Source organism: Malaclemys terrapin, chromosome 13, assembly GCF_027887155.1.
Source record: "Malaclemys terrapin pileata isolate rMalTer1 chromosome 13, rMalTer1.hap1, whole genome shotgun sequence".
NCBI classification, from domain to species: domain Eukaryota; kingdom Metazoa; phylum Chordata; order Testudines; family Emydidae; genus Malaclemys; species Malaclemys terrapin.
In genome coordinates, this window is record NC_071517.1 from 42,263,582 (window position 1) to 42,289,086 (window position 25,505).

Here is a 25,505-nt window from a genome sequence, read left to right on the forward strand (position 1 = left end):
GTGTAGACTAACCTGTAGATGACTCCCTGCTACCCTCTGCTCCCAGGGACCAATAGAAAACCTCTTCCTCTACTGGAAAATAGAGAGAGGTTCTTTTAAAAATTCCCCTTCCCTGCTGTTCTCTGTGGTGTGGGCACTGTTAGCTACAGGGATTTTTCCTTGGGGAGAAGAATATTTTTCAATCTCTACCTCGATATATCGCTACCCAATATAACACGAATTCGGATATAACGCAGTAAAGCAGTGCTCCGGGGGGGGGGGGGGGGGGCTGCGCACTCCAGTGGATCAAAGCAAGTTCGATATAATGCAGTTTCACCTATAACACGGTAAGATTTTTTGGCTCCCAAGGACAGCGTTATATCAAGGTAGATGTGTATTGTTATTGATTATTTTTATATTGGTTAAAGTGCTGCTTGGATTTCTAGCCCTGCGGTTGATTCACGTACCTGGGTCTTTCCACAACCTGTAGCGGGAATGTGATCTTATAGTGGAATGTCTTTTTCACTTTCCTGTTCCTAGGAACGGGCTGAGCTTTTAACAAATCGGTGTTTCCCTCCCTGTTACCATCCAAGGGTTGTAGAGATACACTTATCTGGGGGCTGTAAAATAATGGGTCAAATCCTGCTCTTGTTTACACCTGTATAAATCGAGAGTGACTCCTGATTCCAGTGGAATTACTCCCATGTTTTGTCAATGTAAATGAGATCAGAAGGTGGCCCAAATCTTGCCCTCTGCCAGGAAAGGTGGGGGGAATTGGCAATGGCTGGGCAGTCCAGAGGGAGATTGGGCCATTGTTCAATGAAATATTATTTAAATTCCCACTCCGTCGCACCCTCACCTCAACCCGCTCGGACTTTCCCCTCTCCCCAGCTCTGGTCAGACTGGAATTGTCAGAGTGTCTTAGGGGAGTTGGGCGTCTGCCTCCCATGGCTTAGCCTCCTTAAGGGCCTTGGAAAATTCCAGTCTTAATCATCCCATCCTCCCCATTCCTGCTAGCACCAATCCTTGCCAAGTTTGCTGTGTACCCCATTGGTATTCGAGTCACAGTCCCCTCTGGTGAACCGTATTTATGTTCCCTCCCGACAAATGCTCAATAATATAGATAGGGGGCAGGGAAGCACAATAGAAAATACGGGTATTTAAAAATATGGATTTTATCCTTACTTAGGTAAATGCGAATTCTAAAATAAACACAAGTTGGCTTTGAACGCTGAACATTTGCATGAGCAGTAAGGACAACGGAGAAAGCCGCCGGTTGATCTCACTTAACCAGGGAACGTGGGACAATCCTTTGGCAATTTCCACCTTCTGAAGCCAAGAAAGGGCCCCATCCTGTGACTCCTCCGTCTATGTGGGAGGAGCCATGGGCCTGCATAGACCCCCACTTAAATCGCTGCTGATGTAGCAAAGGGATGGGTGCTTAGAATGGCACCTAATGTTCAATGAGGGGCATATTTTCAAAAGCACTGAAGTGATTTCGAAGCCAGAGTCCCGTCGACTTTCATTGAGTCGTGGGTTCTCAAGAGTCACTCATCTCCTTTGAAAATGGGATTTAGGCCCTTCTGAAAATTTTACCCCAAGTCTATGAATCCTCTGAATGATTCTCAGTGTCTCTTGTGTAGCTATCATTGCCTATTACATATATAGGATAACCAGGGGCGGCTCTATGTTTTTTGCCGCCCCAAGCACGGCAGTCAGGTGGCCTTCGGTGACATTTCTGCGGGTGATCTGCCGGTCCCACGCCTTCGGCGTACCCGCCGCCGAAGCCGCGGGACTGGCAGACCTCCCGCAGAAACGCTGCCAAAGGCTGCCTGACTGCTGCCCTCACGGTGACCGGCACGCCGCTCCCCGCCCCCCACCCCGGCTTGCCGCCCCAGGCCCGTGCTTGCTGCGCTGGTGCCGTCCCGGAGGATAACCCCAGCTGAGATCAGGGCCCCATTGTGCCGGGCACTGCACAGACACACAGCGAGAGACAGTCCCTGCCCCAGCTGAGATCAGGGCCCCGTTGTGCCGGGCACTGCACAGACACACAGCGAGAGACAGTCCCTGCTCCAAAGAGTTTATATTCTCCCTCATCTCTTTTCCTCCTATACATTTTCCTCTCATATTTCCTTCTATAAACATCCTCACCAGTTACTCTTTGTTTCCCCCACCTCTAATCCCTCTGATCTCTCTCCTCTTAGAAAAGATCCTCTCCTGCTCATCCGAGGAGGGATCCTGCAGTAGGGGGAGTGTATAGGGGGTCATGAACTGTCTGTGCCATGAATTGTCTGCCGGCGTTAGAGAAACTGGGCTCTCTCTGGGCTCCAGTAGGAGGTGGCATGGGCAGTCAGATACTGCTGTGAAGCGAGTGTTAGAAGCTGGGTCGGACAGACTAGAATTCCACCAGGAGATTCTACGGAGCAGATGCCAGATCCAGGCCCCGGAGGTGCGGGGAAGAGGATACCTGATCTCGCAGATCAGTGACAGATTCTGACCTGGGAGTTTTTGTCTGCCACCCAGCAGAACGGGAAGATTCTCCCAGCAAAAGCGACTGCTATGAAAGTGAAGATCTCAGTGTGGTTCTCAGCGTTGAAAAATGCCACCTGCCCCCTTTTGTAGTCCAGGGTGACCCAGATCTTCCTGGGTCTCCTATCTGGTGGCAGGCTTGTCCAAGGAGAAGTGAGAGCCACATACTGAATTGGGTTCAGCTGCCCCACAGCCCAGATCCCCTCCTCTGGCTCCAAGCTGACGCCTCCCTTTCTCGTCACAGACTCTCTGGCCACCCCCACGGCCCAACTGCTCCCGTCCACCTCCACTTCCCAGCAATGTCTCCCCGAGGTGAACCCCTCACAGCCCAGCACACAGGGAACGGGATCAAATCTTCTGAAGTTGTTGGGCACGTCCTGCCGTGCAGGTCCCCATTTCACGCTTTTCCCATCCTCAGACAGGATGAGATGAGGATGAGCCGTGTCTGGATCCAGGGTCACGTTGGCTGGGGGGGAGGAGAGAATCAAAGTGTTAGGGGCATTCTCTTAAATCCCTTTGAAAATTCCTGCCTTTAATGGATAAGGAAAACCTTCAGTTGCACAAGATGAGGTAACTGGCAGGTCACCAACTTTGTTGCTGATGTAGGCTCAGCTAGGAGGGGGTGGGAGGGTGTCTATTTCTGAATCCGTAACAAGGTCCTGCCACTCAAGCTACATTTTATTAAGGCATCTAAACTGCTCCCCTTCTTCCCTTTGCTGTTTTATCAGCTTCATTTCAACAACTTCCCCTTGACACCGCCCACTGGATGCTACTGCCCATAGGCACCGACTTCTACTGGCGCCGGTGGGTGTTCGACCCTCCTCTGTCCCCGGCCCAGCCCCGACTTCACCCCACCCCGCCCCCATTCCAACTCCTTCCCCAAAGCCCCTGCCCCAACTCCGCCCCCTCCCTGCCCCTATTCCGACTCCTTCCCCAAATCCCTACCCCGGCCCTGCCTGTTCCCCACCTCCTCCCCTGAGCGAGCCACGTTCCCGCTCCTCACCCCTCCCTCCCGGAGCTTGCTACAGCTGTTTGGCGGTGGCAAGCGCTGGCAGGTAGGTGGAGGAGCAGGGACGCGGCACGCTCAGGGGAGGAGGTGGAGGCGGAGGTGAGGCAGGGGGTGGGGCGGGGAGCTTGGCTGCCAGTGGGTGCAGAGCACCCACTACTTTTTCCCCGTGGGTCCTCCAGCCCTGGAGCACCCACGGAGTCCGCGCCTATGCTACTGGCAAAGGAGCCCGAGTTGTATCATTGTGACATCATTTGCTGACTCATTTCAACCAATGGGATTGCAAAGGAACTGTAGGGAGTGAATGATGACTGGTTGAAATACTTCTGATGTCACAATGCTGTACTAAATGGGCACTGAGTGGAAATCAGGATTTTCTGGTGTCTGGGTTTTTTGACTGTCATCAAACTCAACAGGGTTCTTCCCATCGATGCCTGGAAGGTTCCCTGAAATTTTAAAATTGATTGGACACGGTCTTCAAAATTTATCACATTACAGTCAGAGAAATGCCATTGAGTGCAAGGCCTCACCTCTCTCACTAAAAAATGTTCATAAGAACATAAGAATGTCCATACTGGGTCAGACCAATGGTCCATCTAGCCCAGTATCTTGTCTTCTGGCAGTGGCCAATGCTACGTGCTTCAGAGGGAATGAACAGAACAGAAAAATGACCCTGATGTCCAGTCCCAGCTTCTGACAGTCAAAGGCTTAGGGACACCCAGGGCATATGGTTTGCATTCCTGACCATCTTGGCTAACAGCCATTGATGGACCTGTCCTCCAGGAATTTATCTAATTCTTTTTGAACCCAGTTTTACTTTTGGCCTTCACAACATCCCGTGGCAATGAGTCCCACCGGTTGACTGTGCATTGTCTGAAGAAGTACTTCCTTTTGCTTGTTTTAAACCCGCTGGTTATTAATTTCATCGGGTGACCCCTGGTTCTTGTGTTATGTGAAGGGGTAAATAACACTTCCCTGTTCACTTTCCCCACACCAGTCATGATTTTGTAGAGCTCTATCCTATCCCTCCTTAGTCGTCTCTTTTCTAACCTGAACAGTCCCAGTCTTTTTAATGTCTCCTTGTATGGCAGCTGTTCCATACCCCTAATCATTGTTGTTGCTCTTTTATGAACCATTTCCAATTTCGATATATCTCTTTTGAGATGGGGCAATCAGAACATGCAGTATTTAAGGTGTGCGCGTACCATGGATTTATATAGAGGCATTATGATATTTTCTGTCTTATTATTTATCCCTTTCTTAATGATTCCCAGCATTCTGTTCGCTTTTTTGACTGTTGCTGCACATTGAGCAGATGTTTCCAGAGAACGAACCACAATGACTCCAAGATCTCTTTCTTGAGTGGTAACAGCTAATACAGACGCCATCATTTTACATGTATAGTTGGGATTACGTTTTCCAATGCGCATTATTTTGCATTTATCACCATTAAAGTTTATCTGCCATTTTGTTGCCCAGTCATCCAGTTTTGTGAGATCCCTCCATAACTCTCCACAGTTAGCTTTGGACTTAACTATCTTGAGTAGTTTTGTATTATCTGAAAACTTTGCCACCTCATTGTTTGTCCCTTTTTCCAGATCATTTAGGACTATGTTGTACAGCACCAGTCCCAGTACGGACCCCTAGGGGACGCTACTATTTACCTCTCTCCATTGTGAAAACTGACCATTTATTCCTACTCTTTGTTTCCTATCTTTTAACCAGTTACTGATCCATGAGATGTACAAGAGATATAAATCCTGATGTCTCAACCACTTGCTGATTGGGGGGGATCAGGAAGTCATTTTGCCTATGGGCATCTTATTCCAAAATTCCACTGTAGAGGAGGGTTGGTAGCCTTCCTCGGTAGCCACTACAAGCTACTTCAATCAGAGACTGAATACAGGACCAGATAGACCATTGGTCCAACTGGATACTGGATAAGAGAGTCCATTTATCTGATCAGCTAAGAGAATTCGTGAGTTCCTGGAGAAAACTCATGGGGCTTTCTTGCTTAGAGCAGAATGGCATTTGAGAAATGGTGTGATTCACTGACTGTATTGACTAGCTCTTTAGGATCTTATATCACTTCTTAAATGCCCAAAACTAGAGTCCCCTTTTCAGGAGGAATTTCAAACTCCCGCTTCTCCTAAATCCCCACCCATTGATTTAGACAGAGGAGAATGAAATGGGGTTGGTTTGGGGAAAAGTTTTAAATAGAGAAGGAGGATTAGGATTAACTCTGAATTTCCTGGGTTTATAATATTTGGTTTTGGGATCATTGCAACATGCCTGTAATGTTGGGTTTTTTTAACCCAAATTAACCCCATCTTAAAGGGATTTTTTTTTTTTTTTGCCTGGCTATAATACAGTACTCAATTACACCATCTGTCCCCAAAATTTACCTTTGTCCAACTGCTTTCCAGATAGAATCGCTAGTGGGAGAAAAAGTGAAACACTTTAAACGTAGCTGCTGTCAACTTTATGAAGATATTTCTGTTGTTAACGAACATAACTGCAGATTCATTTCATATACAAAAGGGCAGACATAAATGCAAAGAAACCCACAAAGCTCTTTCTAGTCAGACAATGTTAATAAAGTTAAATGGTATTTAGGATTACCTGACTTGACTGATCCCCGCACCTCTGCCAAGAGGGAGGCAGCATGAACTAGTGGCAAGGGTACTAGATCAGAGTCAAGAATCCAGGGTACTATTTCTATCTCTGCCATTGACCTACTGTGTGACCTTGGGAAGGTCACTTCTAGAACCAGTTGGAAAATTTTCCTTGAAATAGTTTTCTGTCAGAAAATTCCATTTAAGTAAATTGAACTTTTTAACTTTTTATTGATTTTGGTGAAATTTTGTTTTTTTGGGAAAAAAGGTAGGGGGCTGGAAATATCCCATTTCCATATCCCACTGCCAGAGCCTTTCCCTGCAGCCTTCCCTCTGGCAGAACCTTTCCCTGTGGCTTTCCCTCTGCCAGAGCATTTCACTACCGCATGTAGCTACACATACCCTAACCACCGCTCCCAGTGTGGACAAGGCATGAAGGGTGTGTACAGCACCTAGCATTATGGGGCCCTTGTTCTTGGGTGGGGCCTCTATGGGCTACTGTAATACTACTAATAAAAGGGAATCTGTGTCCATCTCCCATTTCTCATCGAGTGGGAGAAAGATGATCAGTAAACAGAAATCCATACACAGGTGCCGACTTTGTGATTTGCCAAGGGGTGTTCGGCCCCTGCTTTGCCCCAAGCTCTGCCCCCACTCCACCCCTTCCTCCAAGCCTCCACCCCACATCTTCCCGCCCACGTTCCACCTCTGCCCTGCCTCTTCCCACCCTGTTCCTCCCCCACCCGATATAGAGCCCTGCCCCCCACTCCTTCCCCAGCACCTCTTGCATGCCACTAACAGCTGATCTGCGGTGGGAAGGAGGCTCTGGGGGGGAAGGACACGGGCCAATCACGGGGCTGCTGAGCACCCACTATTTTTTTTCCATGGGTGCTCCAGCCCCAGAGCACCCACAGAGTCAGCACCTATGGAGCCATACACGTATACAACTTCATCATTATAGGAAAGTTCCCCTCATCCACTTGCCCTGAGTCAGCTCAACTGAAACGAGATGCCCCATTAGCTCCAGAAATGTACCTTTGTCCAGCTTTGGTTCAGATGACAGTCTCTCTACAAGGAAGGGGAAAAAACATGGAAGAGGTGAAATCTCGGTTGTTCTGACTGGGGAGAGATGCCTACTGTAGATTAGTAAACTCTTTGGAGCAGGGACCAAAATTGGCAGTCGGGCCTCCTGCATAACACAGGTCAGAGAATTTTACCCAGTGACGCTGCATGAAGTCAATAATTTCTGGCTACAATCTTTTGGAAAGAGACACCCAGTCTTGATTTCAAAACTTCCAAGCGATGGAGAATCCCCAATGTCCATAGGTAGATGGCCTCAGTGGTCAATTATTATCACTGTTAAAAATGCGTGCGTTATTTCCAGGCTGATTTGGTCTCGCTTCAGTTTGCAGCCGTGGAATCTCATCCTGCCTTTACTAGATGAAAGAGCCCTTTGCTATCAGAAATCTTTGCCCCGTGCATATGGGTGGTGGGTGAACCACCCCCCCTTCAGGGAGGCTAGCTCCTGGCCCCGCCCCTTCCTCCCGAGGCCTCCCCCTGTGGTTGGAGCCCTGAGCCGCCCTCCCACGACCAGAGGAGCTCCGGCCTGCCTGACCCAGCCACGCTGGCCCCACTGGCCTGACTAGGGTTACCATTCGTCCGGATTTACCCGGACATGTCCTCCTTTTTGTTCTAAAAATAGCGTCCGGGGGGAATTTGTAAAACACTCAAAATGTCCGGGATTCCCCCTCTCCCCCGGCAGAGCAGAGCGAGTAGCTGGGAGGGCTGCAGGAAAGTCCCGGGCTGGACTCTGGAGCAGCTGTAGAGGAGCCGGATCCGCCCTGCATTCTGAGCCGGCAGCTCTCCCCTGCAGCCCGGTCCAGCAGCACTGTGCAGGGCCAGGGACCGGGTTTTGTTGTGCAGGGCCAGGGACCGGGTTTTGTTGTGCTGGGGAGCGCAGCCATGTGTCCGGCTCGGCTCGCACAGAGCCCAACACCCTGTTCTGAGCAGCAGGGTAAGGGGGCCAGGGAGGTTCTGGAGGGGGCAGTCAAGAAACGGGGGGGGGGCTTTTTGGGGGGAGTGGAGAAAGTTTTGGGCAGTCAGGGTACAGGTAGGGGGTAGGGTCCTGGGGGGCAGTTGGGGGGGGTCTTAGGAGGGGGCAGTTAGGGGACAAGGAACAGGGAGTCTTAGGTAGGGGGTGGGGTTCTGGAGGGCAGTTAGGAGCAGGGGTCCCAGGAGGGGGCAGTCAGGGGACAAGGAGCGGGGGGGTGGGGAGCTGGGAGTTCTGGGGGGGGGGGCTGTCAGGGGGCAGGAGTGGGGAGAGGGATCGGAGCAGTCAGGGGACAGGGAGCAGAGGGGTTTAGATGGGTTGGGAGTTCTCGGGGGGGCTGTCAGGGGGCAGGAGTGCGGAGAGGGATCGGAGCAGTCAGGGGACAGGGAGCAGAGGGGTTTAGATGGGTTGGGAGTTCTGGGGAGGGGCTGTCAGGGGGTGGGGAGTGGTTGGATGGGGCGTGGGAGTCCCAGGGGTCTGTCTGGGGGTGGGGGTGTGGATAAGGGTTGGGGCAGTCAGGGGACAAGAGGCAGGGAGGCTTAGATAGGGAGTGGAGTCCTGGGGGGCAGTTAGGGGCAGGGGTCCCAGGAGGGGGCAGTCAGGGGACAAGGAACGGGGGGAGGGTTGGGGGTTCTGGGGGGGCGGGAAGTGGGAGGGGCAGGGGCGGGGCTAGGGCGGGGCTCCTCCCGTCCTCTTTTTTGCTTGCTGAAATATGGTAACCCTAGGCCTGACCCGCCTCGGGCCACTTCAGCCCCTGGCTGCCAGCTGGAGCAGAGCCCTCGCTGGCTTCAGGGGAGCACAAGGGCAGGGTCACGGGGTGGAGCATGGGCAGCACCACAGCTTAGCCTTCCCTGGCCTGCGATACCTGCTGCCCGTGCCCGTGCAGGTAGGCAGAGGGCAAGTGAGGCTGTCCCGACGAAGGGCACAATTCTGTCCTCAGAGTCACTGGGGTAATTATCATTGACCTCTGTGGGTGCGGGCTGTGAGAATCAGCGTTTGCCATTGCTTGGCTTGGTCACACTGACAAGAGGACAAAGTGGAAAAACCCCTTATAGCCACACTGAGCACACAGAACTAGCATCTCCTCTCAGAGTCAGAGACATAGTCTCCCTCTAGCGGCAACTAGCAGCACACAGCGTACTCCCCCCCTCTCACCTCCCCCCCCGCCACTAAGGCTGGTCAAAATTTTTCCATCCAAAACTACTTTTCAACAGAAACATTGGATTTTCGACTAAATGGAAATTTTTCACAAAAAGTGGCAACTTTCCACAGAAATGTTCAATTTATTTGTTGACATCTGAACACCTGAAAACTGAAAAGATTTTGGCCAAAAATGCTGCCCTGGTGTCTCATGGGAATTGTAATTTGGTTTGCTCATGTTCCCGTTCTCCTTTATGGGACAGGTTCTTGAACTGGACTACATCACCCAGGATGCACCACAGTCGGGGACTCCATGATGCCTAGCATACCTTCCTCAGGAGGAGACTGTGGTGGATCATGGGAAATGTAGTCCAATCAGGGAGCCCAGGCCATAGAGGAGAATGGGAGCCTGTGGCACCCCTAAACTACAGCTCCCATGAAACATTGCAGCAATATTTCCAAATTTAAATATTTAGTTATTTGACTGAAATATTTTTTGTTTGATTTTTTGAGGTGGTGAAGGTATGAAAAATCTTTTTTTTTTTTTTCAGGGAAAATGTTACTGCAAACATTTTTGGTTTTGTTGAAAATTTCCTTGAGGAGAGGGGTAGAAAAAAAATAACAACTATATCTGGCCCTGCTCTGCTCCCTAGTTGCCTATGCTGGGATGGATCTGAGCATTATTGCCAACAGACAATTGCTTTGCAAGGGGAAATCATCCAGATAAGCTGGGGTACATGGGGCTACCAGGCTCCACAATCTAATGAATTTTGGTATCTGTACAGTGTTTTGCAAGCCATTAGCTACTTGGGCTTCAATTTTCAAAGTGGTGTAGGGGAACTGGGTGCCTGTCGCCCATTGGGACTGGGTACCTAACTCCTATAGGAAAAAAATCCTTGGAAAATTTGTCTTAAGCATCACCTCCTTCCCTTTGCCCCTGGTGAGATAAGAAAGTTATTATCCATTTGTAAATATGGCAGGAAAGATAAGTGACCCAAACTGGTGGCCATGGTTCTCATGGGTTTCTATAAGGCAGACCATGCATAACCTGTAAGCTAGTGACAAGACTCTGAGCTCTCTGGAGACATCTTTTCATTATATGTGTGTACAACATCTAAGGCAACGGGGCTTTGATCCCTATACGAGTAAATCAATATTTTAATCATAGCCAAGAACAGCCCCAGAGTTTGTTACCTTTAAATTTACTCAGAGTGTGCTCCAGAAATGTGTGCTTCTGAGAGAATTCCTTGACTCTCCTTTTCAGTTCCAGAGGAAGGGATGGTGGACTCTGAAACTTCCCCGTCTCATACCTAGGGAGAAAAATGGCCTGTTGTTAGTCATTGTTAACTGATTTCAACAACAATAAAAATGTAGTGGGGGAGAAAGAATTATCAGACTTTTTTGATTTAAAATCCCTTTTTTTAATCCGAAATTTCAAAATTTCAAAGAAATTCTTAAAAAAAAGTGACAGGACCGTTCCAGCTCTGTTCAGTCATTGGCCCCTTTGCTGAAGTTGTTGACAATGGGGGCACGAAGGGCTTTTGTAATGGGGAAGCCTGCCCATCCCGGAAGGAGGTGGAGTGAGGAGTCGTGAATTTATGTGCATAAATACGACACCCTTGTCTCGTGGCACATTTTAAGTTCACTGGGACATGCACCAAATCGACAGCCACTACCTGAGCATGCAGACTGCTTAATAGAAAGGATAAACCGGGCACTGAACAGTCCTCAGATGGAAATGACTTCACACCATTACTGACTTAGGTGGAGTTTTGCAACCATTGACCCAGACGTTACTCTGTTGATGGGCGGCCGACAACACCCCTAGGTAGATATTGGTAGGCAGCTAGATGTTTGCTTGCTAAGTAGCCTGTGCTACCTTAACTGGTAAAGGCAAGTAGGTGAATGGCCCATATTCCATCTCTGATCTCCTGAGGCATCCAGACTGTCAGAGGAGTGGATAATTCATAGTATATCTGCAGCTGAATCTGCATTCTGGACTCTGGGGTAACGTAAGCCGGCTCAGAACTCTGGGGTTGGAGGGAGATTAGGAGCTGCAGGGAGCTTTGTCCTTTACCCAACACCTTCCCAGCATCCTCAAGTGTGAGGGGGAGCATAGGTGGTGACTTTCTGGGTGCTCCAGGGTTGGAGCACCCACAGAGAAAAATTGGTGGGTGCTCTGCACGCACTGGCAGCTCCCCACTCCGCCCCACCCCACCCCACTCCAGCTCACCTCTGCTCCGCCTCTTCTGCAAGCACACCGCGTACCCACTTTCCCCCCCCCTAGCTCCCAGTGCTTGCACCGCAAAACAACTGTTTCGTGCGGCAGGGATGGATGGGGGAGGAGGGTAGAACGCGGTGGGTGCAATAGGGGCAGGGAGGGGGCGGAGTTGGGGCGGGGACATTGGGGGGAAGGGGTTGGAATGGGGGCAGGGCCCGGGTGGGGAAAGGGTGGAGACTGGGTGGGTCCAAGGGCGGGGGGGGCACGAGCACCCACCGGCATCGGGGAAAGTTGGCGCCTATGAGGGGGAGTGAAAAGGAGCCACGTACCTGCTCAAAGTGCTTCTGATGTCCTAGAGAGGAGAGAGAAAGAAAAGGGGAGTTCAGTCCCACACAACATATACTGGAGATCCCTCTTGCTCTGAGGTATCTAACTTGCTTATTTGAAAATCCCTCTGGGTGCCTAAATACCTTTGAAAATCTAGCCCCAGGGCACATAGGATTCTGAGCCTCATTGAAAGCCTATGGGATTTAGGGTCCAAAATGCCTGAGGGACTTTTGAAAATGGGATTTAGGCTCCCAAGTCACTTAGGTCCAGATCCTCAAAGGACTTTCGGCACCTAACTCCCACTGAAATGAAGGGGAGTTTAGAAGCCTAAATACTTTTGAGGATCCATCCCTTAGGTCCCTTTTAAAATTTTTACTCCCAGGTCCCTTAGCTGGGACGAAGTGGAAGACTCATAAATCTGTATATGTATAAACCCGTACAGCTACTAGAGGGGAAAAACACATGCTGGTGTGAGTTACATACGGCATCACAACAGTTGCGGGCTAATCTGCCAATGATAACTCTTGACAAATGTGTCCCTCATGACACGGACTCATTCCAACCAGTAGAAGTATAGCATGCAAATTAGCTGGAGAGGACGGGAGATGATTGTTTGAGTTCCCTCTGATGTCACAATGGGTCAGGTAAGCCTGACCTGAGCTATTGACTTGGCCCTGTCTGCAGTCTGTTAATCTGAACAATCACAGATATAGCAGTCCTCTTTATAACAGTCCAAAACTGAAGGCCACTTCACTGAGTCTCAGATTGTCCATTACTGGCGACCTTTAAATCAAGATTGGACGTCTTTCTAAAAAATACACTCTAAGTCAACCAAGAGTGGTGAGCTACATACAGGAATCTCTGGGTGAAATTCTCTGGCCCGTAATGAAGGAGATCAGACAAGCTGATTCAAATGATCTCTCCTGGGCATAAAATCTACAAAATTTATGGGAAAACTCATGTGTTTAAGTGCTTTGTTAGATCAGAGAACCAGTGTGCTGAGCACCTTGTACTATCAGGACCTCAATGAATAAAATAATGTATGTTTCTGCAATGCGGTGTATTGTGAACTGGGACTTCAATAGCAAAGAGCCAGGGACATGCCTACTAAGGGCTCTGGGGTACCTCTCACACAGTCTCACCTGCAGGAATTCACTTGCTGGCTGCCTGCACTTCCCTTCCATCTCACTGATCAGGGTCCCGAGACGAGATCTCTCCTGGGTGAGCCTGGTGGTGAATTCATCATGCCTCTTCAATATCTCCTTGTCCAGTACTTCCAGCTGGGCCAATAGGAGCAATTCTTTCTCCTCTAGAAACAGATGGAGTTTCTCAAATTCCGACAGAATCTTCTTCCTCTCGCTCTCCGTCTGTTGCTGCGATGAGCAGACACAAGCAGGGAAAGGGTGGAGAGAAACATGTGACGGCCCATCCAGAGTAACATTTCCAAAGGAGTCTGTGGTACTTTGGGGGTTCACCCAGACGCTCCTTCATTCTCCACTTTGGCCACCTTAGAACCATGACGGACTTTACTTTATAGACATATGTAAACAGAGTCTGAATGAGCTCTCCCCTGACATCTAGTGGTGAGCTATGGAAAAGGACTTCAGGAGCTGATCTCATTTGCATGGGCACACCCACCCAGTCTAGGTGCTCAGCATGATGGGATTGCTTGCCCAAATGGTCATGTTTGGCTGGTGTGGGATCCACAGTCTCCTTGTTATTGGGGCAGGAGTAATAAAGGGTTGTTATCCTTACTGTGTGAACCAAGGGCAGCAGAACTGTACTTGGCATTTCCTGACTGAGGGACTCACCCTCAACTAAATAGCACTCGCTAGGCAGGGGACATGGCTTCCAAAGGCCAGTGAATGGAGATAAATTAGAGAATTTTTTCACTTCGAGGTCCCAGAAGCAGAGGCAAGGTTTTCATCCCGAGGCCAAAAGACCAAAAACATCAAGACACTTGATCACGGCCTTGGATAGACCAAGAGACTACTTTATATGTGGTGGTGTAGGTCTTGCTTAAGGGCCCCAGACACTATTTGGCCCTGCCTCTCTCCAGTGTGTAATAACAGGTAATTCAGACTCACTTGAGAGTCTTGTTACACACTGCAGAGCTGAAATCACTGTTACCTAGGTCTAAGTATTAGCCTTGCTTTGGTACAATGTCTCTGATGCAAGAGACTGCCCAGTGTGCACCAGCAGTGAAGCTCTACCACTAACACCTGAAATCACTAATAGCTATTACCTGAGTAAGGTGCCTCTCCTTCTCTCCCACCCCCCCAGGGTGGGAGATGAACTCTGAAGATGCACCTCTGAACTCTGGGTCTGCACTGTCCAAGGACAGCAACTGTGAGTGGGGTGCAGAGAAGGGATAGATAAAGGGATTTTTGAGTTACTTGATTTAAGAACCTGAGGGGAACCTGCCCCACTTACTTGGTGGTGGGTCTTTTGCTCATGGTTTAGGTATATAAACCCTGTTTGCGGTGTTTCCCAAAATTAATGCCGCATTATTTCCCTCCTTTTATTAAAAGGTTTTGCTACACTCAGACTCTGTGCTTGCAAGAGGGGAAGTATTGCCTCTTAGAGGTGCCCAGAGGGTGATGTGTAATTGTCCCAGGTCACTGGGTGGGGGCTCGAACCAGTTTTGTGTTGTATTGTTGAAAAGGAAAAAGGAACCCCTAGATACTGAACCTGGCCCTTGTTGCTACCACCTTTGACTGGCAGAAGAGTTACAGGGTTACACATAAATAAGTGATTATCCATTATAGAGCATTACACATTACTCTGTACGACTCCAATGGTATTCAGAGTCATCACATAGGTTCATTTGCTAATAAGTGAGTACCAGCAGCTCCTCGCTTGTTATTTCCCCATTCAATTTCAGTGCAGCAATGCCTTCCATCTCCTTCTTCAGCATCTCCAAACGACTCCTAATTTGTCCCTAGAGAAAAGAAAAGTTACTTGCACTTGAGGGTATTTTCCTGAGTTATTTATAGGTTGACAATTATTAACTCGGTTATAAAACACTCACAAGCTCTGTCCTTCAAAATGTATATACACATCATAAATTATATATGAATAAAGACAATCTGCTTTGTCTAGCAAGGTTCATACGTCACCCGGGATAGAAGAAGACATCACATCTATCAGTCATGAGCTCATTAGCAAAATAACAAATATTATATACATGCATTAGACAGACAGAAAGTTCAGTCAAACTGCATGCTTCGATTAAGTTAAATAGACCAGAATATTAGGCTCTAGAGACATTCTTGTAAATATACGATGGGGTATTAAAATCCCCAGTTTAGAATAAAACTAAATATCACACTTGATCCTGTATGTACACAAAACTTAATGACATTTCGCAAGAAAAGAATTTGAAAATGAATTTTCACGAACATCTACATGATCCCCAGTCAGAACGCCTCCTCCTCCCGGCCAGCTTAAGATAATAAAAACAGCAACAAAAAAGATTTGTCAACATTTAAAATGAGGGGTGAGATTCTGAGCAGTATCTCTTAGCGATATAGCACAGAACTTACGGCCCAGGGAGGGGTGGCACTATGATGGGAATACAGAGCTAAGCAAGGGATCCCTGCAAGATCAGGTCTTAGGGTGTAAAATCAGCCGTTGTCTCTTGTCTGGGCAGAACTAGCAACATTAAGAACGATACACACATTTAGGATTCTTTTCCTAGCTCTTCTTTAGCAGGTCACAGCCTTATCTTTCACTGATGTGAAGTAAACAAACTCCCAGGCGAAAGATTTTGCTAAGGTGAAACAGTTTTGAACAAAACCTTTTTCCCCCTGAGGAAAAAACCCAACATTCTTGTTCAAAGCAGCTGCTTTCCATGAACACTTTAATTTAGTTGAAAACTCAATTTTTCATAGACTACCAGAGTTAGAAGGGACCTCAGGAGGTCATCTAGTCCAACCCCCTGCTCAAAGCAGGACCAATCGTGAGACAGATTTTTGCCCCAGATCCCTAAATGGCCCCCTCAAGGATTGAGCTCACAAACCCTGGGTTTAGCAGGCCAGTGTCAAACCACTGAGCTATCCCTCCCCGCATTTGTTTGTTCATCAAAACAAACAAAAATAAAGTTTCCACAGAAAAGCATTAGCCAGGCCAGGCATTTGGAAGTTACCTGCTCCAGACGCTATGAGTGGGGCCAGATCACTGCAGCGGCACAAAGGACCCTTAAACCAGCCCTTATAAGGGAATCCTGAGCTGATATTAAACTCTCCTTCCTCAGCATATAAGGTGTTTAGGGAGCAGGGCCTAGTGCAGTGGTCCCCAAACTTTTCGAGGTCATATCCTCTCTTACCCCTGTTCGCACCCCACCCCCAGGGCAGCTGGGGCCAGAGTAAGGTGACCAGGTGTCCGGTTTCTGACTGGAACACCCAGTTGAAAAGGGATCCTGACTAGGCCATTGACTGTGCGTTGACTGCAGCGGGGCTGGCAGCCGGCATGTCCCCACTCTGGTTCCTATGCGTAGGGGCAGCCAGGGGGCTCTTCACACTGTCCCGGCCCCAAGCGCCTCCCCGACAGCTCCCATTGGCTGGGAACCACAGCCAATGGGAGCTGAGGGGGCGGTGTCTGCAGAGGGAGCAGCGCACAGAGCCACCTGGCCACGTCTCAGCATAGGAGCTGGAGGGGGGACAGGCCGCTGCTTCCGGGAGCTGCTTGAGGTAAATGCTGCCTGGAGCCTGCACCCCTGAGCCTCCCCCGGGGCTGGGCCCCAACCCCCTGCCCCAGCCCTGATCCCCCTCCTGCCCTCTGAACCCCTCGATCCCAGCCCGGAGCAAACTCCTACACCCCAAGCCCCTCATCCTAAGCCCCACCCCAGAGCCGTACCTCCAGCCAGAGCCCTCACACACCCCCAACCCCATCCCCCTACCCCAGCCCAGAGCTCATCTCCTGCACTCTGAACCCCTCATCCCCAGCCCGGAGCCGCCTCCTGCACCCCTAATCCCTCATCCCTGGCCCCACATCAGAGCCACACCCCAGCTGGAGCCCTCACCCCCCTGCACCCCAACACCCTGCCTCAGCCTGGAGCCCCCTCCCACACTCTGAACTCCTCATTTCTGGCCCCATCCTGGAGCCTGCACCTCCAGCTGGAGCCCTTACCCCTTCTTGCATCCCAGCCCCATGAGCCAGCCCGGTGAAAATGAGTGAGTGGGTGAGGGTGGGAAGAGTGAGTGACGGGGGGGGAGGGGTAATGGGGGCGTGGCCTTGGAGAAGGGGCGTGGCATTGGCTGGGCCCCAGAGGAGGGGCGGGGCAAGGGTGTTCGGTTTTGTGTGAGTAGAAAGTTGGCAACCCTAGGCCAGAGCAGAGCCGTGGTAAGGGGGCTGAGGCTGGGGATGCCGCTGGGGCGGGTCTGGGGCCAGACTGGGAATGGAGCCCCGGCTGGGGGCCAAGGCTGGGAGTGGAGCTGGGCATGGGGCCGGGAGCCAAGGCCATGGCTGGCAGTGGAGCCGGAGCAGCGTTGGTGGCGGAGCAGGGCTGAGTGGTGCTACCTCCCTGCCCCCCCCCCAGTGCCTCCCCAAATGTTCCTCCCCTCGGGGTTGCACCCCACAGTTTGAGGACCAGTGTCCTAGTGGACTGCACCAGCAATAGCGATGGCCATTTTACCTATCCCCAGTCTCAAGGAAGTGGGAAGTTGACTCTAGGTGCCTCTTTCGGGCAGCGGTGTCCCTCCACCCTTCTCTCCAGCCCCCAGGCTGAGAGGGATTGAGGATGGTCCTTGACAACCTTCTGCCCTGATACACATGCACGCACCATCCCCCAGCCTTCTAGAGAAAGGAATAAGGGAGCAACGTGGGGGTGGAAGCCCAGTCTGGGACGATAAGGATTTTGCGAAGAGACGGAGGGAGACTTGCTCTCTTCCTATCTATTTCAAATTCTCTCGGCTCATTGAGGGGAGATTATAAAGGGGCTGGGGTTGGGGGCTGGGGCCTGGGCCAGGCCGGAGCGGAGCTGGGAACAAAGCGGAGTTGGGTGTCCCGCCCCGCACCCCCTCCAGATGCTCCGCCCTGGGGGGACATGCCCCACAGTTTGGGGACAACTGAGCCAGAGACTGCTGAGCCGGCTATGGCCTTGGCTAAGAAACATGTGTCTCCAGAGGTCCCCGGTTTGATCCCGGCCGCCGGGGTCGGTCGGCGTTCCCCTGAGTCACTAAAAATAACAGTGTAGCCCCCCCAGCCCCATCTAGTTTTCTTAGTACGTACTGCACAGGACCGAACTCGGGTGGCCTCAGTGCCTGCTAGCTCAGGCATGTCTACACATGCTGCCATCCCCCATCACGCCTCCTGATTCCTGTGTATGTGTAGACACACCCTAAGGCCCACATGGGGTGTTATCCTGCTGTAATTATAGCAGTATAATTACACTATTTCCCCATGTAGACAAGTCTGTAAGTCCTTACATGGCCCCCACGCCCATCGGGGCTGAGCACCTCACAGTCCTGACACCACCGACACAGAAAAGTGCTGTTCTCCCTGTTTTACGGGGAGGCTAAGGGACTTGCTCAAGGTCACACAGGAAGTCTGTGGCAGGACAGGACACTGACCCTAAGACTCCTGCATGCGCTCCAAGCAGTGACAGATTTAGAGTTAGTGGGGCCCTGTGCGCAGCTTCATTTTTGAGCCCCCACCCAGGACCCAGCCAAGAAAAAGAACATTCTCTCTTATCTCGCTTCTGTTTTTCATTCTTTTTTTCTTCATCCTCCTCCTATATTATAAGTAATACGAAGTAAATGAAAATAAAGTGAGGTACCTTGATTGGGGCAGGGGGTTGGAGTGCAGGAGGGGATGCGGGGGTCGGGCTCTGGGAGGGAGTTTGGGTGCTGGGTGCGGGCTCTGGGCTGGGGCAGGAGGTTAGGGTTTGGGAGGGGGTTCTGGGTGCAGGCTCTGGGCTGTGGCAGGGGGTTGGGATGTGGGAGGTGTCAGGGGTTGCCCACTTACCTTGGGCAGCGCAGCTCCCAAAGCGACCAGCACACCCTCTGGCAGTGACTCCTGAGCAGGGGGTGGGGCAGGAGGTCTCTGTGCACCGCTCCTGCAGCTTCCATTGGCCGCACTTCCTGGCCAATGGGAACTGCGAGTCGGCGTTTGAGTCGGGGGCAATGCACGGAGACACCTGCCCATGGGCCACAGACACATGCTGGCTGCTTCTGGGAGTGGCGCGGTGGGAGGGAGGGAGGGAGGCAGCATGGGCAGGGAGCCACTTTAGCCCTGCTGCACTGCTGCTGGCATGTCTCTCCGCACCCCTTGGGGGAACAGGAGCAGCAGGGGCGCCCGGAGCCCAGGGCTGGCTCTGGCTTTTTTGCCGCCACAAGCAAAAAGCAAAAACAAAAAAACTGCGGGGGGCCGGAGACGCGAAGCAAAAAAACAAACAAACAAAAAAAAAACTCCTGCAGGGTGGCTGGAGCGGCAAAGCAAAGCAAAAAAAAAAAAACCTGCAGGCGGCCGGAGCAAGGGTGCATGGGGACTCCCTGTGCTGCAGACGTGCAGTGGAGTGAGTGCCCAGTCTAGTGGGGGGCGGTCTGGGGGCACTGTGGATGCTGGGGGAGGTGGCCTGGGACCCCCACTGGTGCTGGAGGCCGCGGCGTGCAGCCCGGGACCCCTGCGGTAGTGTGTGTGTGTGGGGGAGGTTGGCGGGGCTGGCAGGGGCTCCCTGCCCAGCTCCGCATCCCTGCAGCTCGTAGGCAGCAGAGAGACCAGGGGGCTCCAGCGCGCTGCTCCCGCCACAAGTGCCGGCTGCTGCAGCTCCCATTGGCCGGGAACCGCAACCAATGGGAGCCGCAGGGGAGGGGCCTGCGGGCACCAGCAGCATGTGGCATGGAGCCCTTCCCCCCCACCCCACTGCCTAGGTGCTGCAGGGCCATGCCAGTGGGAGCCGGGGAGCCCCCCACCCCGAGGTAAGCGCCTCCCGCACTCCCAACCCCCTGCCCCAGCCCTGAGCCAGCACCAGCCGCTGCAAAAGTCACAGAGGTCACGAAAAGTCACAGAATTCTGTGACCTCCGTCACAGACTCGCAGCCTCACCTACATGTTGCCCAGGCAGGGCTGCCGGAACATAGAGGGGCCTCGAGGGGGAATAGGAAAAAGTTGTGGTTACTCCTCTATAACTTTCAAACTCAGGCCCCAACACGGGGCTCAGGCAGGTGGAAGGAGATTGCCAGCCCTGCAGCTCCCAACTTTTCCAGACCACTGTCCTCCTTTCAGGAGGCTGATGTCTCTGGCCTACCCCCAAGTTTCCCCTCATTTACAAACGACTTGCTTACAAACTCAGACATAATACAAAAGTGTCACAGCCACTAGTACTGAACAATTGCTGACTGTCGCATTTTTACCATTGAATTATAAAATAAATCGACTGGCATATAAATATTGTGCTTCCATGTCAGTGTATAGTCTATAGTGGAGTATAAACACGTCAGTGTCTGTCTGAAATTTTAGTTTGTACGGACTTCACTAGTCCTTTTTAGGTAGCCTGTTGTAAAACTTGGCTGATCTCTAGAGGAGTTGATGAACTCTGCGTACCCCAGGGGACACGTACCCCCAGTGGAGAACCACTGCTCTAAAATACACCACCAGGGGTCTCTGTCCAGCCCAGAATCCCGAGGGCACAAAGCTGTTTAAAATTGGCACTGCTCCCTCTCCCCGGATCTGAGCCTGCTGCACAGAACAGCTCACACAATGAGGTGTAGCAATTTCAGACAGTTGTGGTGGACAAGGATTCCTTCCTACCTTGTACTCCTGGACGGCCTCCTCTGCAGGAACCACCGTGTGAGCCCTGTGCTCCTTGGACCTGTCGCACACCACGCAGATGGGGGACTGATCCTCTTGACAGAAGAGTTTCAGAGCCTCCTGGTGTTTCTCGCACGCTCTCCCGGCTCCGACATCTTTTGTCGATTGCAAATGTAGCTGCTTGGCTATTTCTACCATGTTGGCCAGCTGCCAGTTAGGCCTGAGGTTCCTCTGGGGAAAGGTCGCTCTGCATTGAGGGCAGGAGACGTCTTTATCAGCTCCCTCCCAGCACTGGGTGATGCAGGCTTGGCAGAAATTGTGCCCACAGTCTATAGTCACTGGATCATTAAAATACTCCAGGCAGATGGAACAAGAAGCTTCATCCTGGAGGCTTTGCCTTGCCTTTGCAGCAGCAGCCATGGCTCATCCCGGGCAGGAGAGCCGTTTAATTTCACTTCCCTGTTCCCTGAAATGTGCTGACCCTTGAACGAGAAAGGGGAGTTTCCCTTCTTGTAAACAGGCTTTACGTGGAGTTGAGTCATGGTTCGGAACCGCAGCTTCCTGGTGACAGCTCCAAAGTTTGTCTCGCTCATGGAACAGAAGTGGGTCCAATCAAAGATATTACCTCGCCCGCCTTGTCTCTGCTGGGGGAATGCAAGATAAAGGACCAAAGCGATGTAAATCTGTCTGGGGGCACAGCACAGCTGGTATCACACCAAGACAACGGGACTGAGGAAGGGATCGACTAGCAGTGATTTTCAAACTTTTTGTATTGGTTTACACAGCAAGCCTCTAAGTGTGACACTCCCCCCCCCGCGTATCAATTAAAAATAGGGGGTTAATTTAATTTAATGGGGGCTCAGGGGGAGTTGACAGCTCACAACCCCTGTGTAACCACCTTGCGACCCCCTGAGGGATCACAACCCCCAGTTTGAGAACCCCTGGGATAGAGCATGATGCAATGGAGCTGTAGCACAACTGGTTTATTTGGGGGACCCAAGGGTGGTAGCACAGGAGCGATCGCTGCGGTCAGACAGTCCGGCAGCGGGAAGTGTACTGTATCTCTTTGGTGGTGTCTGCAGTACAGGCTCTCCTCTCCGTCCCCTGAGCTGGTGCTGTCTTGGAGGCAGAAAACAGGTTTAACTCACCCCAGCTGGAGCAAGCTCTCCCTTTCCAGAGAGGAAGCAGCAAACTTCTCCCTCCTGGTGTCTTGAGCTAACGCAGGTCTGTTTCCTTATGATGACCTCTTGCTAGGATAGCTCAGGGTTGGCTGTGCAAAGCCCTTTATCTGGAGCTGTGAGGGGTCGGGGGGCGGAGAGAGCGCTTCATGAACGAAATGACCATTCACACACAAACCGAAGTGAACGTTTTCAGTACGAAACAAAACAAACTGGAACGAGTTTTGTCCAAACCCTGAAATTTCAAATGGAACCAAAAATTCAAGCTTGTCCAACACACAGTTTTTATACTGATTTAAATAGCAAAATGAGTATAATAAACTGTGCTGAGACCAGCCTTTCATTCAAAAGCTTTTGGTTGGTTGGTTGTTGGGTTTTTTTTTTTTTCAAAAAATGCGTACTATTTTTTCCCCCAACCAGCCCTATCAGGGTATGTTTACACAGGGATAAAAAAAAACACGGGTGCCCCAAGTCAGCTGAGTCCAGATCACCGGGCTCATGCTCTGGGGATGAAAAATTGCTGGGTAGATGTTTGGCTCGGGCACCAGCCCAAACCCAAATGTCTACACAGCAATTTTTAACCCCGCAGCCTGAGCCGCATGATCTTGAGTCAGCTGACCTGCAGCCGTGCCAGAGATCTTTTAATCTGTGTAGATGTACCTAAAAGACCTACCAAAGAATCCACTATTAGATAGCTTACACACCTAATTTATACGGAATTGTGCAGTCCCCACTACAGACAAACAGATACAAACCCAAAGCCACGTGCTTTGGATTCCCCAGATGCCATATACAAAATTCTGGAAATGAATTCTGGGAAGGGGCAGGGGGGCGAATTTAAGGAGGTCTGATTTTTGTCCTTATGTAAATTTCTTTCCCTTAAAATTCTTCCTCACCTTCATCTTCTGTGCAGACAGAGTGGTTGATGAAGGTGGGAGGCTGGCGGGAAAGTGGGGGAGGGGAAGAGTTAGTGGTATCTGGGCAGGGTGTGATTAATGAATAAGCTACTAGAGGCCGCAAAAAACCTAGTCCTCATGGTTGGGGAGCAAACCTCAAAAATGTGGTCACTTCGGCAGTGACGTCTGTCTGAGTCTGTAGAGAGCCTGAGACAATAGCTCTAGGGGTGGGGGGAAGAGATGCCCTGAGTTTAACCAATGGAGCAACGTCTGCCCAAGTTTTCAGAGAACCTGAGAGAATAGCTCTGAGTGGAGGGAACCACCTTGTGCAACTCAATGGGGGTGTTAACTCCCAGCCCCAGTCCTCGGGGAGAGGGGCCAGCTACCAACCCCAGCCCAGCAGGGGATTCTGTCTGTGGTAAGAAGGGAATAGCACAGCCTCCCCCCGCCACCAAGCAAAGACATCTCAGCTGCATATGAATGTATGTGTGTGGGTGTGGATCCTTGTCCCCATACTGCTTTTCTGTAGGGGAGAGGCGCTCCCTGCTGCTCCCCAGGGGAGAGAGCTCACTGCTGCTGCTCCTGACAGATAATAACAAATCTAGCTCCTACCTAGTCCTTTGCATCAGTAGAGCCCGAAGTTCTTTACAAAGCAGGGCAGTAGCATTACACCCATTGTACAGGTGGGGAAACTGAGGCACAGGGAGGGGACGTGGCTTGCCCAAGAAAAGGGGGGGTTCCCTGCCACCCTGGGGCAAGGCTGCAGAGGGAACCATGCCAAGGTGTGGCTAGGGGCCCTGGAATTGCCCTGCATTCAGGGGACTTTAACCGAGCCATGCTTTGTAATGCAGCACCACCATTCCCCCAAGGTTTTCCCCCACGGTAAGGGATAGATTCTAGGGTTGCCAATTTTGGTTGGACGTATTCCTCTCATGACATAATCTTTAATTGAGAGGCATGTGCGGGGTGGGGGGAAGCAGGGTCACAGGCCCCCCCAATCAGTGGGGGCACAGAAGTCCGCTGGGGCAGGGAGAACAAGCTCCTCAGGGCCAGTCTTAGGGAAAATTGCGCCCTGAGAAATTTGGATTTTGGTACCCCTGGCCCCTGCGGGTGTGGCACTCCCCATTGCCCCGGCTCCTGTGGGCTCCCCAGGTTCCCCATCCCCTTCACTCCTAACCCCTGCACTGTGCCCACTTTGCCCATAACTCCAGCACCCTCCTCGTGCGCTCCTAACTCCTGCCCCCAATTCCTCTACTGTGCCCCCTTTGTCCTGAACCCCTACACTCCCCTCCTGGGCCCCTAATCCCTGCACCCTCCTTCACCCCTAACCCCGCATCCCCCTCCCGCACCCACATGGGGAAACTGACTTGGATGTACGGAGCAGCTGGCCTTGCTGCTCGCTCCCCTCCAGGGGGCTGTGATGGGGGGAGCGAGGAGCAGTGTCAGGGCTCCCTACATCCTGGTCACTTTCCCCAGCTGGGCTGTGTCAGGGGAGGACAGGAGAGCAGCAGTCCAGGTGGGGAGAGTAACCTGGATACTAGGAGCGCTTGGTGTTCCTCCTCACTCCCCCACCTTACAGGCCCCTAGGGGGGCATGGAGGAACGTTGTGTGTGGGGGGGGGGGAGCAGTACCTGTGAATCACCACTCCCCCTCCCCCCATGTTCCTCCGCTGGGAGGAAGCAGAGCGAAATCTGGGTGCTGGGTGCCCCCCGCCCGCAGCACTGCCCTGCCAGCCGGGAGCAGCTTCTGACTTTACACCGGCCCAGCGCACGTCTGTGCTGCTGCACGGCGTCCCTTGACCATGGTGCCCCGGGCAGTCGCCCAGGTGGCCTACCCCTAAGGCTGTCCCTGTGGAGGAGGATGGGCTCTGGGGGCGGGGGCCAGAAATGAGGAGTTCAGAGTGTGGGAGCTCCTCTGTCCCCAGGCCGGGGCGGGAGATCCAGCTCCCCAGGCTGGCCAGGAAAAGTGAGCTCCACCAGCCACGGGGGAAGCTCCCCCGACCGCAGGGGGCACAGAAAGTGCCCCTCCAAACGCAGCCAAATTTTTATTCCGGTGCACGCCCCTGCTTTAGTGAAAGATTAATCTCCAGTTCCTGGAGACTCTCCAGGACAATTCAAATAGATTCTCACAGCAGTCGCTCCCGGTGAACCAGGCCGTGGCCTGTGTATTTACTAGTGCTCCATAGGCAGATCAGGTTCCCTTGCTCACTGGAGGGGCTGTCACTTTAAAAAAGTAAACTCTTAGGAGATCAGCTGACTATGAGTCAGTTCCAGGCAGGGAAACCCTCCCAGTGGCTGCTCCAAGTTGGGTATCTCATGTTCCATCGGCCTGGATTATTGTAAAGACCCAGTGATGATTATAGACTGTGGGCACAATTTCTGCCGAGCCTGCACCACCCAGTGCTGGCTGGGGGGCGGGGGGAATCAGAGACCACGGTCTCCTACCCTCAGTGCAGGGAAGCTGCTCAGTGGACAAGCACCAGGCCAAACCGGCGACCAGCGAATGTTGTAGAAGTAGCCAGAGGAAGTGTTGGCAGAGGCCCCAGCTCCTGGGACTGGCAGAGCTCTAGCTCCCTGCTGTGGCCCCAGGGCCGTGGCAGGGGGGACAGAGCTTCTCTGGTCTTGGGGCTGCAGTGGGAGTGGGGGGGTAGAAAGGAGCAAACGGGGTTGTAGGGCCCCAGTGGGGGGGCAGAATGGGGGGGGGACCCTGGATGGAAGGCAGCAGGGCCGCAGGGTGAAGGGGTGGAATGAGGGCAGGACCGCAAGCAAAGGGGGTAGAGAGGGGCCCCCACTTGCTCTGGCCCAGGGCCTCACA

At 51.9% G+C, this 25,505-nt stretch overlaps 1 protein-coding gene across 1 annotated transcript; it reads right to left on the reverse strand.

Moving 5' to 3' along the window:
- Positions 1-1,164: 1,164 nt before the first annotated feature.
- Positions 1,165-21,185, reverse strand: LOC128847641 (zinc finger protein RFP-like). The gene is made up of 8 exons (XM_054047216.1): positions 20,618-21,185; positions 14,713-14,808; positions 13,010-13,240; positions 11,870-11,892; positions 10,514-10,629; positions 7,165-7,197; positions 5,920-5,949; positions 1,165-2,974 (listed from the first exon to the last, which is right to left on the reverse strand). Exons 1-8 carry the CDS (start codon positions 21,035-21,037, stop codon positions 2,460-2,462), a joined length of 1,464 nt encoding a protein of 487 aa, XP_053903191.1. The 5' UTR covers positions 21,038-21,185; the 3' UTR covers positions 1,165-2,459.
- Between the last annotated feature and the right edge of the window lie 4,320 nt (positions 21,186-25,505).

Excerpts from the sequence above, each read along its gene's own strand:
- LOC128847641 (XM_054047216.1), bottom strand. The coding sequence starts at position 21,037 with ATGGCTGCTGCTGCAAAGGCAAGGCAAAGCCTCCAGGATGAAGCTTCT. Across the intron at positions 5,950-7,164 it reads TGAACCAAAGCTGGACAAAG|CGATTCTATCTGGAAAGCAG; the intron begins GTACATTTCTGG and ends TTCTCCCACTAG. Across the intron at positions 2,975-5,919 it reads TGGAAAGCAGTTGGACAAAG|CCAACGTGACCCTGGATCCA; the intron begins GTAAATTTTGGG and ends CCTCCCCCCCAG.